Raw genomic sequence first — 17,979 nt, 5'->3', positions numbered from 1 at the left:
ATACTGGGAGAGTTTCTGGGGAATGGGAGCAGATACTGGGAGAGTTTCTGGGTATTGGGACGGGGTGAACAGAGGCCTGGGTTCTATGAAAACACCTGGAGATCGAGGGGGCGGGGCAAGCGTCAGGGGCGAGCCTCGCAGCGGAGGGGCGGGGCTAGAGACCCAGGGGCGGTACCAAATGGCAACTGTGGGCGGGACTATTGACGCAGAGGCTAAACAGGCTGCTGTGAGCGGGCCGAGTGACTGTCGGCGGTACTGGCGCTTTGAGGCGGAGCAGGTAAGAACAGTGACGTACATTGGGCTGGGCAGGTGACGGCGGTGTTGGAACTGGCTGGAGGGAGGGTGGTGCTGGGGGCGGGGCGAGATGACGGTGTAAGGGCGGATCGGCAGGGCGGTGAGTTTGTGGGCGGGGCGTATGGCGGTGTTGGGGGCGGGGCTGTGATGTTGTTGGGGGCGGAAACACGTTGACTGTTGGGGCGGAGCAGGAACGCGGTGATGCTTTTGGGGGCGGGAGAGCGGTGACGATTTGGGGGCAATGACGGTACTCGGGGTGGGTGGGCGGAGTTGGAGGGCCGTGTTGGTTGATGGGCGGGAGGGCGGTGACGTTGGGAGCCGGGAGAGTGGGCGGCTTGGGTGCTGGGGGCGGGACGGGAGGGTGGTGACGGTGTTGGGGGCGGGAGGGTGGTGACGGTGTTGGGGGCGGGAGGGTGGTGACGGTGTTGGGGGCGGGAGGGTGGTGACGGTGTTGGGGGCGGGAGGGTGGTGACGGTGTTGGGGGCGGGAGGGCGGTGTTGGGGGCGGGAGGGCGGTGTTGGGGGCGGGAGGGTGGTGACGGTGCTGGGGGCGGGATGGGATGGTGGTGACGGTGTTGGGGGCGGGAGGGCGGTGACGGTGTTGGCAGTGGGCGGAACGTTGTTGGGGGCGGGGCGAGTGGGCGGTGACGGTGTTAGGGAGCGGCGGTGACTGTGTTTGGGGAGGGGCGGCGACGGTGTTGGGCGATGGCCGGGAGGGCGGTGACGGTACTGGGGGCGGGGCGGGAGTGCGGTGACGCTATTGGGGGCGGGGCGAGAGGGCGGTGACGCTGTTGGGGGAAGGCGGTGACGCTGTTCGGGGCGGGGCGGGAGGGCGGTGACGCTGTTGGGGGCGGGGCGGGAGGGCGGTGACGCTCGCAGGACGGGGCGGAAGGGCGGTGACGCTATTGGGACGGGGCGGGAGGGCGGTGACGCTGTTGGGGGCGGGGCGGGAGGGCGGTGACGCTATTGGGGGCGGGGTGGGAGGTCGGTGACGCTCGCAGGACGGGGCGGGAGGGCGGTGACGCTATTGGGGGAGGGCGGTGACGCTATTGGGGGAGGGGCGGAGGGGCGGAGGGCCGGTTCCTGCGGGGAAGGCGGGTTCGGCCATGTCGGGTTGCGAGATGATGCAGATGGAGGGCGGTAAGCAGCTATTCGCTCAGGCCTCCGCCGTCTCAATCCACACCGGCAACATCGTCAACTGGAGCCGCCTCAAGAAGAAATGCCCGACCTCGCCCAGCGAGGAGGTGAGCGGGCCCAGGCCGCGGAGGGAGGAGGTTCCTGCTGAAGGGCGCTCGGGGCAGGCCCGGCGTCGGGGCCCCGGCCTCACCCCTCACACACTGACTGACTGTCTCTCTTCCAGTTACAGGACTGTATTCGGGAGACTCTGGAGAAGTGGTGTTCTCAGGTCAGCCCCGAGCTGCTGAAGGTGAGTGAGTTGTGTCTGCCCTTGTGGGCATTTAGCCCATCTGGGTATAGTTACTGCCACAGACTAGTTAACTGAAATGAACTGAAAATCGCTTATTGTCACAAGCAGGCTTCAAATGAAGTTACTGTGAAAAGCCCCTAGTCGCCACATTCCGGCGCCTGTTCGGGGAGACTGGTACGGGAATTGAACCGTGCTGCTGGCCTGCCTTGGTCTGCTTTCAAGCCCTGTGCTAAACCAGCCCCTAGGCTAGTGGCAGACCAGTTATTTATTGAGGTGTAAGTCGTAGCACTCACCATTTTAAAAAGTTATGTAGGTTGTCAGAAGTCCTATTGCAGTACTTGGCGGAGAAATCAAAACTGACACTTGTGCAGTACTGAGGGACTGCTGCACTCTTACACACATCAACCTTTGGGTGAGATTTCCCCTGCAGATGGACATAAAACAATCCTGTGGCAGTATTTCAAGGAAGAGCCAGGGAATTTTTCCAGTTGTCCTAGTGAATACCTAGAAAACCAGAAGAGCAGAATTATCTGGTCATTATTACATTGCTGTCTGTAGGAAGTTGTGGTGTGTAAATTGGCTGCTTTGTCTGATTACATTTCATTTGTCCAAGATTTTGGAATGTCCTGTGATTGGGAAAGGTGCTATTGTAAATAAGAGTATGTCTTCTATTAATGTATGAGTACTATTGTTCTTAATGTTGTGTTTCAAAGTCAGTACCACTTGATAGTTTTTCCTCTACTTTGTAATTTTATATTTCTCACATGAGCTGCTTCCAGCCGCAATCTGATACGGGGAGTAATCTGTGAATCTCCAAATGTACTTGTAGGTTTCTACTTCCTGCCACAAATTTCTTTTTTTTTTTAGTTTTCATTTCTTCATAAAAACAAATTTTGAAAAAAAAATATTTCGTAGAGTGGGAGTGAAGCATTTGTTGCCCATCTCTGGCCAATTAGGTAGGAGAGTCTCGTTAACGGAAAATACTTTGTCTTACTGTTGGTTTCTTTGTTTCTTTTGGAGATAGAACATAGAACAGTACAGCACAGAACAGGCCCTTCGGCCCTCAATGTTGTGCCGAGCCATGATCACCCTACTCAAACCCACGTATCCACCCTATACCCGTAACCCAACAACCCCCCCCTTAACCTTACTTTTATTAGGACACTACGGGCAATTTAGCATGGCCAATCCACCTAACCCGCACATCTTTGGACTATGGGAGGAAACCGGAGCACCCGGAGGAAACCCACGCACACAGGGGGAGGACGTGCAGACTCCACACAGACAGTGACCCAGCCGGGAATCGAACCTGGGACCCTGGAGCTGTGAAGCATTTATGCTAACCACCATGCTACCCTGCTGCCCTATATATATACTTAGAAGATAGGAGCAAGAGGAGGCCTTTTGGCCCTCCGAGTCTGCTCCGCCATTCATCATGATCATGGCTGATCATCCAACTCAATAGCCTAATCCTGCTTTCTCCCCATAGCCTTTGATCCCATTCTCCCCAAATGCTACATCCATCCGCCTCTTGGAATATATTCAAAGTTTTAGCATCAACTGCTTCCTGTGGTAATGAATTCCGCAGGCTCACCACTCTTTGTGTGAAGAAATGTCTCCTTATCTCTGTCTGAAATGGTTTACCCTGAATCCTCAGACTGTGACCCCTGGTTCTGGACACACCCATCATTGGTAACGTCTTCCCTGCATCTATCCTGTCTAGTCCTGTTAGAATTTTATACGTCTCTATGAGATTCCCCCCTCATTCTTCTGAACTCCAGCGAGAACAATCCCAACCTAGTCAATCTCTCCTCATATGACACTCCCGCCATCCCTGGAATCAGTCTGGTAAACCTTCGCTGCACTCCCTCGAGAGCAAGAACATCCTTCCTCAGAGAAGGAGACCAAAACTGCACACAATACTCCAGGTGTGGCCTCACCTAGGCCCTGTACAGTTGCAGCAACACATCCCTGCTTCTATACTCAAAACCTCTCGCAATGAAGGCCAACATACCATTAGCTTTCTTTACCGCCTGCTGCACCTGCACGCTTACCTTCAATGAATGGTTCACAAGGACACCCAGGTCCCGCTGCACACTCCCCTCTCCCAATTTACAACTATTCAGGTAGTAATCTGCCTTCCTGTTTTTGATTCCAAAGTGAATAACCTCACACTTATCCAAATTATACTGCATCTGCCATGGATTTGCCCACTCGTCCAACCTGTCCAGATCTTGCTGTAGGATCCCTGCATCTTCGTCACAATTCGCCCTCCCACCTAACTTGGTATCATCTGCAAACTTTGAGATGTTACATTTTGTTCCCTCATCCAAATCATTAATATATATTGTGAATAGCTGGGGTCCCAGCACCGATCCCTGTGGCACCCGACTAGTTACTGCCTGCCAATTTGAAAAGGACACATTAATCCCTACTCTTTGTTTCCTCTCTGCCAACCAGTTTTCTATCCACTAGCTGCTTTGTCTGATTACGTTTCATTTGTCCTACAAGGTTTTGGTATGTCCTGGGATTGCGAAAGGTGCTGTTTTCAGGGTTAACCCATGTAATATCCCAATCCTGCTTATGTTATATAAACGGCTGAGGTAGTTTATGGAACCCTGCTCATCTATCAACTGTACGTGTTGGTGGTTTGTTGTAATTTGATAGATTGTGAATTTTGCTTTCTTCACTTTTGTAGCAGATGTTTAGCTTCTGATGCTGCTACCGAGTCAGAAGGTTGTTGGTGCAAGCTTTACTTAACTTGAGTTTGTAATCTAGGCTGACTTTAGTGCAGTACTGAAAGAATGCTATATTGTTAGCGATGCTGTCTACCTGTTCCAGCAGGTCAGGGAGGCATCACACATTCCATGGCACTATTTAAATTTAATTGGGGCATTCTCTTAGATTTGGCTGGGCGTTCATTGTATTAGCTGTTTGTGTGACCTTGCTTCCTGCAATTCATTTGATGCTAAGTTCTTTGGCAAGTCCTGAGATGTGATATGTTATATGAATGGTGCTGGTTTCTTTCTCTCCTGTCTCTGTCAATAGATGACAGTATTGTAGATGCATGGATATTGACCCTCCTGGTTAACCCTAACCGTGGTCACCTATGACAAAGTTGGTTGATGAAATGAGAGAACATACATAGAGTGCCATATCCCTCTATATTCTCTCTCTGCGTGTTGGCAGTTCTAGGTAAGCCAGAGCAGCAGTATCCAAACTGCCTGAGATCCTGACATGAACCTTGGCAGGCATGATTAAACCAACATTGCCATCAAAGTTACATTTTTGTCAAGTTAGAAGGTGATAAGTCGAAGTAGATGTGGGATTCTGATGTAGGATTCAGCTACCCACTCGGTTCAAGCACAGTAAGGGATGGGCAATAAATGCGTGATGACCTTGCCAGTGATGCTCAAATTCCATGAAATATATATTTTAAAACATTGGTGATGGGCGCAGTGCCAAAATGTGTTGAATATTATTATTGTACGTTTGGCTCAGTTGGCTGGACAACTGGTTCATGGTGCAGAGTGAGGCCAACAGCGCGCGCGAGTTCACTTCCTGTACCGGCTCAGGTTATTCTCAACTTTGCCCTCACCCGAGGCGTGGTGATCCTCTGGTTAAATTACCACCAGTCAGCTCATCCCGTCAAAGGGGAAGGCTGCCAATGTTCATCTGGGGCTATGGTAACTTTACCCTTATTGTATTATACGAACATGTGTTGTTCTGATCTAAGTGAATAACTGTTGTTCATCCACTGTGAAGCAGGTTTTGTGTCAATCCTTAACTCTTGTTGGTTCTGTGGTAGCTCTTGGAAAACTCGGGTACAGGTGCACAAATCTGGTCCAGCTGACAAGACTGTTACCTTTGTTTCCCCCCCGAGTTGTGCTTTCATAGTATCAGATGTTGGGTAATGACTCAAATTCCACAAAACTAAATTACTCAGACATTTATGGGAGTGATTGTCATTCAACCTGGGAAAGCATCAATAGGGAAACTCCAGTATATATGCGCCCAAACGACTGCTCCGGTTACATAAGAAAAATGATTCAGGAGTGGGTTGAGATTGAATATGTACTTCTGTACATACAAAATGCTGCAGCTTTCCAACCTCCTGCAACATTGCTTTCATTTTGTTTGTACAAAATGTAATGGGATCAAATGCTCCTCATTTTTGTTTTTTTTTTAAAAATAGTTTAAGTAAAATCTAATGCTAGATTCAAGCTGCATATGACTTGTTGACGTGAGAATGCGAAAAGTTTAATGTTCATTCATGATGCTGCGGGAACTTAACATTGCCAGCTTTTTTGAATAACTGGAATCTCTCTTTGACCTAAGGTTGAAATGTGGACCTGTTGGTTAATTCAGTTGGGCTGGATGGCTAGAGTGTGGAGCAGAATGATGTCAGCAGCACAATGTCAATCCCCATATCCACACCATGGCCGGGATTCTCCCCTACCCGGGGGGGCGGGGGGTCCCGGAGTGGCGCCAACCACTCTGGCGTCGGGCCTCCCCAAAGGTGCGGAGCAAGGTGCGGAATTCTCCGCACCTTTAGAGGCTAAGCCTGCGCCGGAGTGATTTCCGCTCCGCTGATGGCGCCAAAACCGGCGCCAACGGCCTTTGGCGCTACGCCGCCCGACATCGGGGCTGGCTGAAAGGCCTTCGCCGGTCCCGCGCATGCCCCGGTGTGTCAGCGGCTACTGACGTCACCACCGGCGCATGCACGGTAGGGGGGCTCTCTTAGCCTCCGCCATGGTGGAGGCCGTGGCAGTGGCGGAAGAAAAAGAGTGCCCCCGCGGCACTGGCCCGCCCGCCGGTCGGTGGGCCCCGATCGCAGGCCACCGTGGGGGCACCCCCTGGGGTCCGATCGCCACGCGCACCCCCCCGGGGGCCCGCTTGTGCGCCAATCCTGCCGGCACCAGAGGTGGTTTAAACCACGTCGGCGGGACTGGCCTGTCAGCGGCGGGACTTCGGCCCATCGCGGGCCGGAGAATCGCCCCGGGGGGCATGCCGTTCGGTGGGGCGTGAATCCTGCTCCCGCCGATTCTCGGGTGGTGCAGAATTCTGGCCACGGCGGGGGCGGAATTTACGCCGGCCCTGGGCGATTCCCCGACCCTGCGGAGGATCGGAGAATTCCGTCCCATATCTTTTTTATTAAAACAGTAAAAAAATATATACAAGGCCAAACAATACAAACACTATTTTGCGTTGGAGAAACAGGGTACCCTCCCCTCAGTACCAACCTATGGTTTGGGGGGGGGGGGGGTTGTAGGATACTCTGATTATTAAAACAGTGCACAACACAGTTATTAGAAAAACCAAAGGATGCAAGCACTAAACTGTGGCAGTTCATGGAGGTCTGCTCCCTTCATTTTCCACTCTTGATGCAGAGTGGTGCTCTGCTAACTATAATTGTCTTTCTCTACTGGAGAGAGATATGCACTCGGTCCTTTGTGGACTATGGCTGATTACTTAATTGCCTGGCACTGTGTGGCGCTCTTTTGCATTGTGTATATTTACTAATTGCATTGTGGGAAAGACATTGTTAACTTTCAAAAGAAAAGATGCATATTTATGAAGCTAACTAGGGTGTTGTGTAAGGAGCTGTAATATGTGTCCTTCACTCCTTCCAAGAAGAAGTGATCATGCGGGCTTTGATCAGTTTATCAGCTTTAATCTATACATTTTTACAGCTAGCCGTAGTGGCAGAAAGCATTATCAGTGGCAAAGTTGTTTCCTGGGTGTGTCTAATCTCCAAATGTCAGTATTTCCCCTTTTTGATTTGTTGCAGGAACCACCTGCTACACTGGAATGTACCATAACTCAGGACGTAGACTCAATAAGCCCTGAGGAGAGAGAGGAATTAAAAGTGTCAGGTAATGAAGAAAGCTACAGGTTCTGTTATTTATGGAGATTGTGAGGACGCATAGAACCCCTACAATGCAGAAGGAGGCCATTCAACCCATCAGGTTTGCACCGACCCTCTGAAAGAGCACTCTACCTAGGCCCGTTCCCCCACCATAACCCCATGCTTTGATCATGGCCAATCCACCTAACCTGCACATCTTTGGACTGTGGATGGAAACCAGAGCACCCGGCGGAAACCATGCAGATACGGGGAGAACAAGCAAACTCCACACAGACAGTCACCCAAGGCTGGAATTGAACCCGGGTCCTTGCTGCTGTGAGGCAGCAGTACTAACCATCGTGCCACATGTCAGAGGCTTGGAATGCAGATGTCCTGCTTGATACAATTCAATGGCAAGAGATTCAATAGAATTTTTTTAAATTCTGCTTCCTGTCCATCCAGATTAAGAGGATGCCACAGGAGTGAGCCTGTGGTGCAGGGCAACTGCCCTTAGTGTTGGGTGGGGTTACTGGGTTATGGGGATAGGGTGGAGGTGTTGACCGTGGGTAGGGTGCTCTTTCCAAGAGCCGGTGCAGACACGATGGGCCGAATGGCCTCCTTCATTGTAAATTCTATGATTAATCTAGGACAAATGTTCAGCACATCGTGGGCCGAAGGGCCTGTTCTCTGCTGTATTTTTTTTTCTATGTTCTAACTGCTGTGGGTCGTCTGTGGCAATCGAAGGGTGGGAATCAGAGGAAAACATTTGGACTGAAGGAAAAATTGTGGTGGGGTGGGAAATGGGGTAAGATTTGTGGGGTCTGGAGAGTGAGCACTTCTCCTGATTGTGAGCAATGCTGGAAAAGCCTATACCCACTAGATCTGACAGCTCCCTCCTTTCTTTAGGTTTTCTGAGCCCCCGGAAATTTGACTCGCAGTTGTTAAATTGAAATGGCTGCCAAATCTAAGGATTGCAGCCATGTCTGCATTTTGAAATCACCCCGCCTTTCCGGCCCCAACGCCGTTACTGTTAAACAGAAGCAAGAACAACCATGAATAAAAACAGAAAATGCAGGTCTGGCAGCATCTGTGGAGAGAGATACATCTGACATTTTGAGTTCAATATGACATCTTTTCATGAGTTGGAGTTGTGCCTCACATTTCTATCGCTTTATTCCACCACGTTCCATCCTTAACCATGTCTTGTCCATCGAGTATGAGGGGAGCTTATAATTCTCTCAATGTGTTTTGGAGATGGCAACTTTTTTTTCTCTCCCCCTCCCTCAATTCTTTGTCCCTTTCACTGGTTTGTTCCATCCTCTGGAAAAGAGCAACATGTTCGAGCCTGCCAACTTTGTTGATATTGCCAACTCCAGCAGTCATGGGGAAAGAATTACCCAGGTCAATCTTCATTTACTCCGTGTATCCATGTTCTAATAACTGCTGAGCATTTACGAGAAGCTGGATAAACATAAGGGAGAAAGAAACTTAAGGATACACTTGACAGGTGAGGTGGTAAGAAGCTCATGTGGAACATAAGCAGCATTGACCTGCTTAATAAAACTACACGATCTGTAAGTTTTGTGAAAAATACATGAAAGCTCTTTCATTACCGTCCAATGCCAGCTTCCTCTTTTGGCTTCCCATGTTGCATGGGGTCACCTCAATGCTGGTTGATCATCTTTTAGATCAACCATCATTTTGTTTTGGATTTGACAGGTGTTTTTACAGCCTGAAGTCTTTCCTGGTGCTAACCCTCTGCATTTAACTGGGCTGGGGACTAGTAATGATACACAATGGCTTGTCTGCCCCAGTAGCTGGGTTCTTCTGTCGCCAACAAGTCCTGGAGTGGGACTTGAACTCAGGACTTTCTGGCTTAGAGGCGTGACCACCATTAACTGTACCACTCCGATACCTTTATAGGACTAATCGCAAACCTATGTTCAGCATCACTAATTCATCAACTGGTGGCAACCTCTCACTTATCATAATCAGACCAAAAGATGTAGGAGCAGAAGCAGGCCATTCAGCCCATCGTGTCTGCTCCGCCATTCCATCAGATCATGGCTGGTCTGATGTGATAATCCTCAACTCCATTTTCCCACCTTATCCCCATAACCCTCGATTCCCTGACTGATTAAACATCTACCTAAATCAGCCTTGAACATACTCAACGGCCCAGCCTCGACAGCTCTCTACTAAAGAATACCACAGATTCACTATTCTTTGAGAGAAGAAGTTCCCCCATCTCTCTTAATTAATATTTAACACTGGAATTAAATCTCCTCTTAGTCTCCCCTATCCAAATTATGCAGATTGAGTTTTTCAAATATCATTATAAGTTTTATTTTGGCACTAGTCTATTGAATCTGCTTCCATACTCCGATTAACAGTGATGGCCTAATTAATGTTCTGTGCAGATTCATCGTCGCTTCATTGCTTTTATATTCAATGTTCCTGTGCAATCAAATACCTTTCTCCTTTCTGTGTCTTTTCAGCTTTCAATATGTGTCTTCACCCTAGGGTCCTGTCTGTATTTCATTGAGACTTTCACTATCTAGGGCACCTTTGCATTATTTGTTCTTTTTCCTAAAATTTACCACTGTTAAGCTGCATTTCCCTGAAAGGGTATATGTTCCAAATTGCAGTTAATAAAAGATTCTGATTTCCTGTGCTTCTGTTAATCTGTTAATTGGAAACAAACAAATGCAACTTTGCCTATGACAAAGATACAACATTAAACTAGGAATTAAATGTTAATGGGTGCCTGGTTGAACTGTGACCTGCAGGTGCCCCTTCTATTTTGTGTGAATGTTTTTGTAGTTAAAGTATTTTGAGGTTCTGTACTGTTTTTGTTGTCTCTGTATTTGTCGGTGTGTTCATTCTGTGTGCTTTTAGTACTTTCATTTGCTGTCTGCAATCTTTTGCAAACAGAAAAAAAATTATCAGGAATCTTATCTGTTGCATTAGTAAAATCGGATGTCTTTTATTTTTGCATGCAGCAAAGCTTTTTCTCAGTGACCCTGACTCCTCGGGCATCAAGGATGCTGTGAAAAAAGGTGAGTGCCAAAATTGAGAGTATGTTTGCTCTTCCGTGTGTTTATATTTATGTTTAGAAGTAATCTAACCAGCGACAGTAATAGTCAGTGGGCATTCATTCAAATTATCTTATCACTTTAGTAATGGTGAGTACAGTGATGTAGGGAATCCGCGCTGGATGCTATTGGTTATGTTTTTAGACAATAGTTGTGGATTCTTTAGCTGTAGATGCAACTGCTGCTGGCCATGTGGGCATTCGCTGCTCTGCTGCCAATCTCTAGAAGTTGGCAATTATAACACAACCAATGCAAACAATTAATTGCACAATTTATCAAGTATGTTTATGTAAAGATTCATTACTGTAAAGGAGGATATTTTCAAATAACGATCGTATAACCTCTGAAATGTACAACACATAAATATTAGTTGGTGTACCATCTGTTCTGATGGTCCTATGCTTCCCAGATTTGAAGTTAAATCAGCCAACATACAAATGGAATATTCCGCTTGTCTTTTTTCTGCCGCATTTAAGTGACTCGTGAAACCAACCAGAAGGAATATTTGAGAAATGTTGTCAGTTGCATTATTATTACGATGTTGCAAGGAGGCCCATGTGGTGCCAATACCCAGACAATTGTGTGTTACAATTGAAAATCCTCCTTTGTAAATAGAGGCAAGAGTATTAACATGTTACAGTTGTTGGCATAAACACAGTGGGTCATTGAATATTTTTAATATATTAAGAGGAAATATTCCTCCTACGAAAAGGTATCAAATGATGTGTAAAATCTTTTGATGGAAGGAATTTGCAGTGCAGATCTTTCGTGAGTGAGTAAAATTCCATAGACCCTTTGGTCAATATGTACCCTGATCATGGTGAATTAATTATGAAATTAAAGGTGCAATATAAAAACAAGTTCTAACTTGAATCAGTCTTTGAACTCAAGATACCTGCACTTCATCTCACATCAGTTTAAAAACTATATCTGTTCAGTCTGTAAATTTTTTAAGTGCTGTAAATACTCAGCAGGTGTGACAGCATCTGTGGTGAGAAACAGTTTGAGTTTCAGGTGTATAACTATTCAATGGAAAATTTTGAGATGCAGCAGAGTCAGTGAAGGGGAAAGGAAAGAAACCAAAAGGAAGGCCTACGATACGGTGCAGGAATCAAAATCATCTTTTTCTGCGAGGAATCTTTTTGAGGAAAACAAAAACTCTTGGCTTAATTTTCTCAAGGGCTATCTTTGATTTTTGGGGGCTGCTTTATGATTTTCGGGAGCTGCTCTTTAATTTTCACTACTTCCTTTGTTAGGTGATACCAGTTTGCACACAGTGAGCTCCCATGAGCGGAAAATTGACAACCAGATATTCTCTTTTTGGGTTGTTGCTTTCCAAGTGGGATGGTGGGGAGAGGAAGGGGAACAGATTTGGGGGAGACCTTGGTGATGCCGCCCTCCCTTCACCCCATGACCTATGTTTAATCCTAGCTTAAGAAAGAAATGCTCTCTTTTTACCTATGTTGGCTTGAAGTATACTGCATTGAATGACATTTGGACAGCCTTAAACCCAGACTTGGGGCCTTACAAATACAGCCCCAGATTGCCAAGCTCAACCTGACAGGCCATGTGACTGGCTGGTATCCAAAATTGAAAGGTCACACTGTGCCAGTGGATAGTCATCTTCATTTTGTACAGAGTGACGCCTAGTCCACTTATCTAAAACTTGTTTATTGATGGATAGTTTTTTCCATCTTTGGTCCATTCTAAGGGGTTCCATGGTCTCAAAAAGTGTTAGCATTCTGAGAATTTTTTTAAGTGGCTATTCAACCAGACAGAGGCAAAATGCTGTGACTAGACGTATTTTCAAAGTAATTGAAGCAAAGTCCCAGGCAATGTATCCCAGTGTTGTGGCATCCCAGATAACCTGTACCATGTCAACCGCACAGCATCCCAGAAGTGCACGACCTGCTCTGGTGACGGCTGTCTGTCTCCTTTTGAAACTGAGAAGGGAAACTTTTGAAATCTAAGGCCAAGGGAGATATTTGGCTCGTGATGGGGAACAACAGTAACCGCAAACTATCTTGCCTTTGAACCGTTCACACAACAAATAAAACCGTCACACCCTGCCCCGAGGTGAAATCTGATGGTTGAAGAAGCCAGTCCTAATTCCCCAACAGGTTTGTGGCACCTTGTATTCAACTTACACAGAAGATGGAGTTGATAGAAGCATTGTAGGTTTAGGAGTAAAAAGATATTCATGGAACGACATGTGACCCAGTCAAAATGTAACTTGTTTTGAACTGTTCTTTGTGCCTGGTTGCTGAGTTTTGTTGCTCGTTTTACTGGAGTGTGATTAACACGCCTCCGTTTAAAGGCCGTGTGCTTAACACTGCTATGGCTCTGTATATGTAATTATGCTCGGAGTCGCCAGGTGCCGTATTTAGACACCGTCACAAGTATATCAAGGTCAGGTTCAAAGTAATAAATCTGTACACCGATTAGTAAGTCCAAACGATTGGTGTTTATTATAACAAATATAATAAATACACATGCATACGCTAAAGAGACTAACTTCTAATACTAAACAACTAAATACTTATCTAGACAGGAACAGGCAAGGTCAGGGAACAATGCCTACGTCCCGTTCTTGGTCTGCAACTCTCTGAATCGTAAGGTTGTCAAGATCTAGCAAGGTCTGGATCACGTAGTGATCGTTGTATTGGCACTTACAGTTCGATGGCTGATGGCTCAACGGCTGGTGATGGAACTGGAGTCAGGATGCGATGTAGCAGCAAAGCAGAGCAGAGCCGGAGTAACAAAACAGACCGAACCATGTGCGGGGTCTATTCTTCTAGGTCCTAGAAGTCCGTGCCCCCTTGGGGCGGTTCTTTTACCTGCCAGGTATCGATTGGGCCTTTCCCAATCGATATCTTCCAAACCCCCCCCCCAATCTGAGGGTCGTTCCTCGATGGGTGGGGCGGGTCCCTACGGCTCTTTGTGTGGCGCCATTCTGTCTGGGCGTCTACGCAAAAGTATCCATTGATACTTAAATGTTTCTATTGTGCGGGGTCTGGATCTGGATCACCTCATTACTATGCAGATCTGTTTCCATTTGCACCTTTGGCTGAAACTCTGCACCTGGCCAAAAACTGGTTTCTGTACGTGCAGAATGCAAATTAGTCTTCTGCAAACTGCTTGTCCTCACTAAGACTGTTTTTCCTTGCAGCCTTAGCAGTTCTCCATTTTGTAGCCCAGCGTCCATCTTAGATGGCTACATTCCCTCCTTGTGATCCTCACAAGAAATTGTGAAGGATCACCTATGTACGTTTCTTCGAGTGCCTTTGGGTGCACTCTTTGGGTTCCCTGACCTTAGCAAGTTCCTGGGCGTCTACTCTGTCTTTAACTATGGCAAGAAAAATTTTATCTCACATTTCTACTTGGCGCTATGTCAAAGGGGACATGCATTACCAATAACCGGGAACCTCTACCTATCACAACTACTATCCTTATCTCATTTTAAACATTTTATTACAGTCTAAAAACCTTATCCATTCACACCACATTACATATCACTTTCTGACTCGGCAGTCGAGTTCAGAACAATATAATACATTAGTGTTTTCTTTATTAACGTATTGCTTTATTCATCAAGGGGTTGGGGGGATTGGTGAAACCAAAAAATAGGGGATCGAACTCCGTAAATGGTTGAGGGGCAGGAACGGGAGGCTCTCATTTTCCATTTCCTCAACCTGAGGGTCTGTACAATGACGCAGAGAATTGCAATCACCAACAGTGATTCAATCACGTACGACATTGAGTACCATGTCATGAATTTTGTGCACCAGGTCTGAACTTCGCTGATCAGAGCTGAGCACGGGGAAGTTGGTGTGAGGGAAACATTAACGGCGGGGGTTGTGGGGGAAACGTGACTTGCTTCCACATATACAAATACAACAACGTTTAAAACTAATAGGTAGGCTTCCATCATGGTCTTCTCTTCGTTCTCTTTGTCCTCTTCCTTCTGTATGGCCGATCCTTGCCGTGAACCCTCTTTCGTCTTTCGAAAGCTATGGGATCAAGCACAGTATCTGTCAATACGCAGTTTAATATCCGTACTTGTTAGTGTATCTGTCTTAGAACTTAGAACAGTACGTCACAGAACAGGCCCTTCAGCCCTCGATGTTGTGCCGAGCAATGATCACCCTACTTAAACCCACGTAACCCGTATACCCGTAACCCAACAATCCCCCCCATTAACCTTACACTACGGGCAATTTAGCATGGCCAATCCACCTAACCCGCACATCTTTGGACTGTGGTTTAAACCGGAGCACCCGGAGGAAACCCACGCACACACAGGGAGGACGTGCAGACTCCACACAGACAGTGACCCAGCCGGGAATCGAACCTGGGACCCTGGAGCTGTGAAGCATTGATGCTAACCACCATGCTACCGTGAGGCCCCCATTCCAATTCCAATTGACCCTTAAATGACTGGCCAAGTCACACGTGTGACTCCCCTCTTTTTTTCAAATGCGAATTTTAGGAGCAGAAATACACCTAACAACTTTCCTCCTGCGAGCCGTCTCGCAGGCTTTGCAAATTTACCATCCTAATGTTCCTGGATGTAAATAGCATGTGGGATGGCGGCCTAAGGGCTACCTAACGAAAAATGAAAGCAAATTTTGAACCGAAAAGTCGAATGGGTAGCGTATGGGCCGCTACGGGTAAGATTTGGATGGAATTCCCGGGTAAGGCGTGCTGTGCCGTACCCGAGCTTGGCTGACCAAAGTGGGTTCTCAGACAGGGCGGGTCCTCAATGCCGTTTCTCCACTGCCTGAGTAACCTGGAATGAACGGGCAAGAATGTGTTAACCGTGGGATTGCAGCCTCTATTCACCGAATAGAGGGGCACCTGAAAAACAAGGGAGGAGCCAAGATGCTCTTTGTGAAAAGTTGAGCTGTGCTCCAGACATTTTAGCCATCATGTGAGCTGGTCACAATATTTTCAGCTGAAAAGATCTGCAATCAAACCCTTAATATATCAACAAGCAAACAAACGTAAACTAACAAACAAAACATACGTGCAGGTTCCATCAGAAAGGATATCGCTTCCCTCAAGCGGTTCCTATTTTACATCATCTGGACACCTCACTTTTCCTCTGCCTCTGTGAACAGGGTCACAAAGGGGTTGGCGTATCGGGAGTCAGACACCGTGTCGTCCTGCTCTCCCGGATCCCACACCCTTGTGTGGATCAGGCATGCAATTTTGGAATTATGTGACCGGGGGTCACTTTCATCGTTACGGACAAGTCTGTATGAATTGTCCCTGTGCCAAAGTGTGGGGTCCAAACTTGAATGGGCATAGTCGGGGTCGGGTGGTGGGTCTGGGTATTTAATATAGGTGACTTCCATGGGGTCACTGGAGTCGGGGGTCGTAGTCGCTACAGTGGGGGCTGTAGGGTTGAGTGCTGTGGCTGTCCTCAAAGTCAGTGTCAGTATCGCTGTCTCTGCTGTGGCAGCTTGTGGGCGTTTCGGGGCGTGGTCTGAAGTCAGTGGGCGGAGTCGTGGGCGAGTCCGATGATGAACTGGTCTGTGAGGGGGATGGTGGAAACGTGTCTCTAGTGGGCGGGGCGAGATGTTCTGCTGCGTCCAGTAAGACATGGTGTGCGTGGTTAGACTGTGTTCCATATGCCTTCAATTGGTTAATATGAAACCACGCAGTCTTTCCATTGGGGTATTTTATCCTGTAAACTGAGGGGCTAATTTTGTCCGAAATGGAATACAGGCCGGAAAATTTTGGTGCCAAAAAACTGCTGGGGTTATACACAGATAGCATTACCTGTTGCCCAACCTGAAATTCTGTGGGGTGTACGTTCTTATTAAAGCAGGCTGTGCTTTGTTTGCGTCGTTTTCCTAGTTGAACTGTGGCTGCGATCTGTGCAGACCTCACAGTCTCAACTAGGTCTTTAACAGCTTTCTCATGCGTGAGGGCCGTCACTTCGGGGCTAGTCATGTCCAGTCCTAAAAGGAATTCTGTACCTTTCATAGGGCATCCGGTCATGAGTGTGTGTGGGGTGAATCCTGTGGATGTTGAAACCGTGTTGCGGATAAACATTAGTGCAAATGGGAGTACTGAATCCCATGTTGAATTGTTTTCCTGAACCATTTTTCTAAGGGTCGATTTTAGGGTCCGATTCATGCGCTCTACAATCCCGCTGGACTGTGGGTGATACGCAATGTGAAAATTTTGTTTAATGCCGAATATGGTCAGGACGTTCTTCATGACACATCCTGTGAAGTGAGATCCCTGGTCCGAATCTATACTTCTGGGTAAACCCCATCTCGTGAAGCTGTCTTAGCTGTATTCGTTCGTGAGGGGAATGCCTCTACCCATTTGGTAAAGGTATCAATTACCACCAGCACGTATTTATAGCCATTCCTACAAGGGGGCAATGGTCCTATAAAGTCGATCTGGAGGTTTGTCCAGGGGCCATTAACTGGTCGAGTATGCCGAAGCTGTGCCTTTTTGGAATACCTCTCCGGGTTATTCTGGGCGCAAATAAGGCAATTCTCAATGTAGTGGGTTACATCGGTCCTTAAATTAGGCCACCAACAGAGTTGCCTGAGGTGCCTCGTGGTCGGGTCGATCCCTTGGTGTCCATGACCGTCATGGAACAAGGCAATCATTTGATTTCTGTCCTGCTGCGGGACCACATAAAGCTGGTCCTTGATGATCACACCCTCATGTGTGGTCAAAGCGTGTCTGAACTTATCATACTGGGGCACAAAAGTCCCTTTAAAAATCTCCCTGAGATCTTCATCCTGCTTCTGTGCCTCGGCTAAATCTTTAATGTCCGTCTGTGAGACTTGAACTGCACTCACAGGGGCGCTAGCTGGTGCGCTAGCTGGGGGTGTCCAACAGTGTCCTCGCCTGGAACCTGCTTTTGCCAGTGCGTCGGCTTTTACATTTCCAGGGGGGGATGACCTATGGTGACTTCTCATTTTGATAATGCCAAAGGTCCTATCCTTCGCTTTGTCTAGGATGTGGCGGAGTAAAGGGGCTGATGGAAGGGGTTTCCCATCTGCGGAGACAAAACCTCGTGTCCTCCACAGGGGTAGAAAATCCGTTAAGCTGTTGCAGACATATAGACTGTCCGAATATATGTCTGCCGGGCTGGGGAAAGAATCGGGGTGGTCCACTATGTAAGCTATGGCCGCGAGCTCTGCTGCCTGCGCGCCTAAGTGACCTGGCAATTTTAAAGCTATTTCTTCGAGTGCGCGACCCTGCGCGTCCTCGACATAGATGCCGCATCCAGTGATACGCTCACCATCTAAAACTGTGGATGAACCGTCCACGTATATCTTCAGTGGG

The 17,979-nt window shown here is 47.7% G+C and overlaps 1 protein-coding gene across 2 annotated transcripts in view; it reads left to right on the top strand.

Annotated features, from left to right (window-relative positions):
- Positions 1–1,357: 1,357 nt before the first annotated feature.
- The window catches only part of gclm (glutamate-cysteine ligase, modifier subunit), a 31,253-nt gene continuing 14,631 nt past the window's right edge, over positions 1,358–17,979 (top strand). Inside the window, exons 1-4 of one of the 2 annotated variants that reach the window (XM_038793866.1) lie at positions 1,358–1,537; positions 1,660–1,719; positions 7,511–7,595; positions 10,570–10,626. In XM_038793866.1, coding sequence (XP_038649794.1) covers positions 1,400–1,537; positions 1,660–1,719; positions 7,511–7,595; positions 10,570–10,626 — 340 coding nt within the window. In that variant the 5' untranslated portion in view covers positions 1,358–1,399. Of the gene's footprint in view, positions 1,538–1,653; positions 1,720–7,510; positions 7,596–10,569; positions 10,627–17,979 lie in introns of both variants that reach the window. The other variant, XM_038793865.1, reaches the window with a different exon arrangement.

This window comes from Scyliorhinus canicula, chromosome 4, assembly GCF_902713615.1.
Source record: "Scyliorhinus canicula chromosome 4, sScyCan1.1, whole genome shotgun sequence".
In the NCBI taxonomy this organism is placed as follows: Eukaryota; Metazoa; Chordata; class Chondrichthyes; order Carcharhiniformes; family Scyliorhinidae; genus Scyliorhinus; species Scyliorhinus canicula.
Note: the sequence above shows the minus strand (reverse complement) of the source record. Positions and strands in the feature narration are given on the sequence as shown.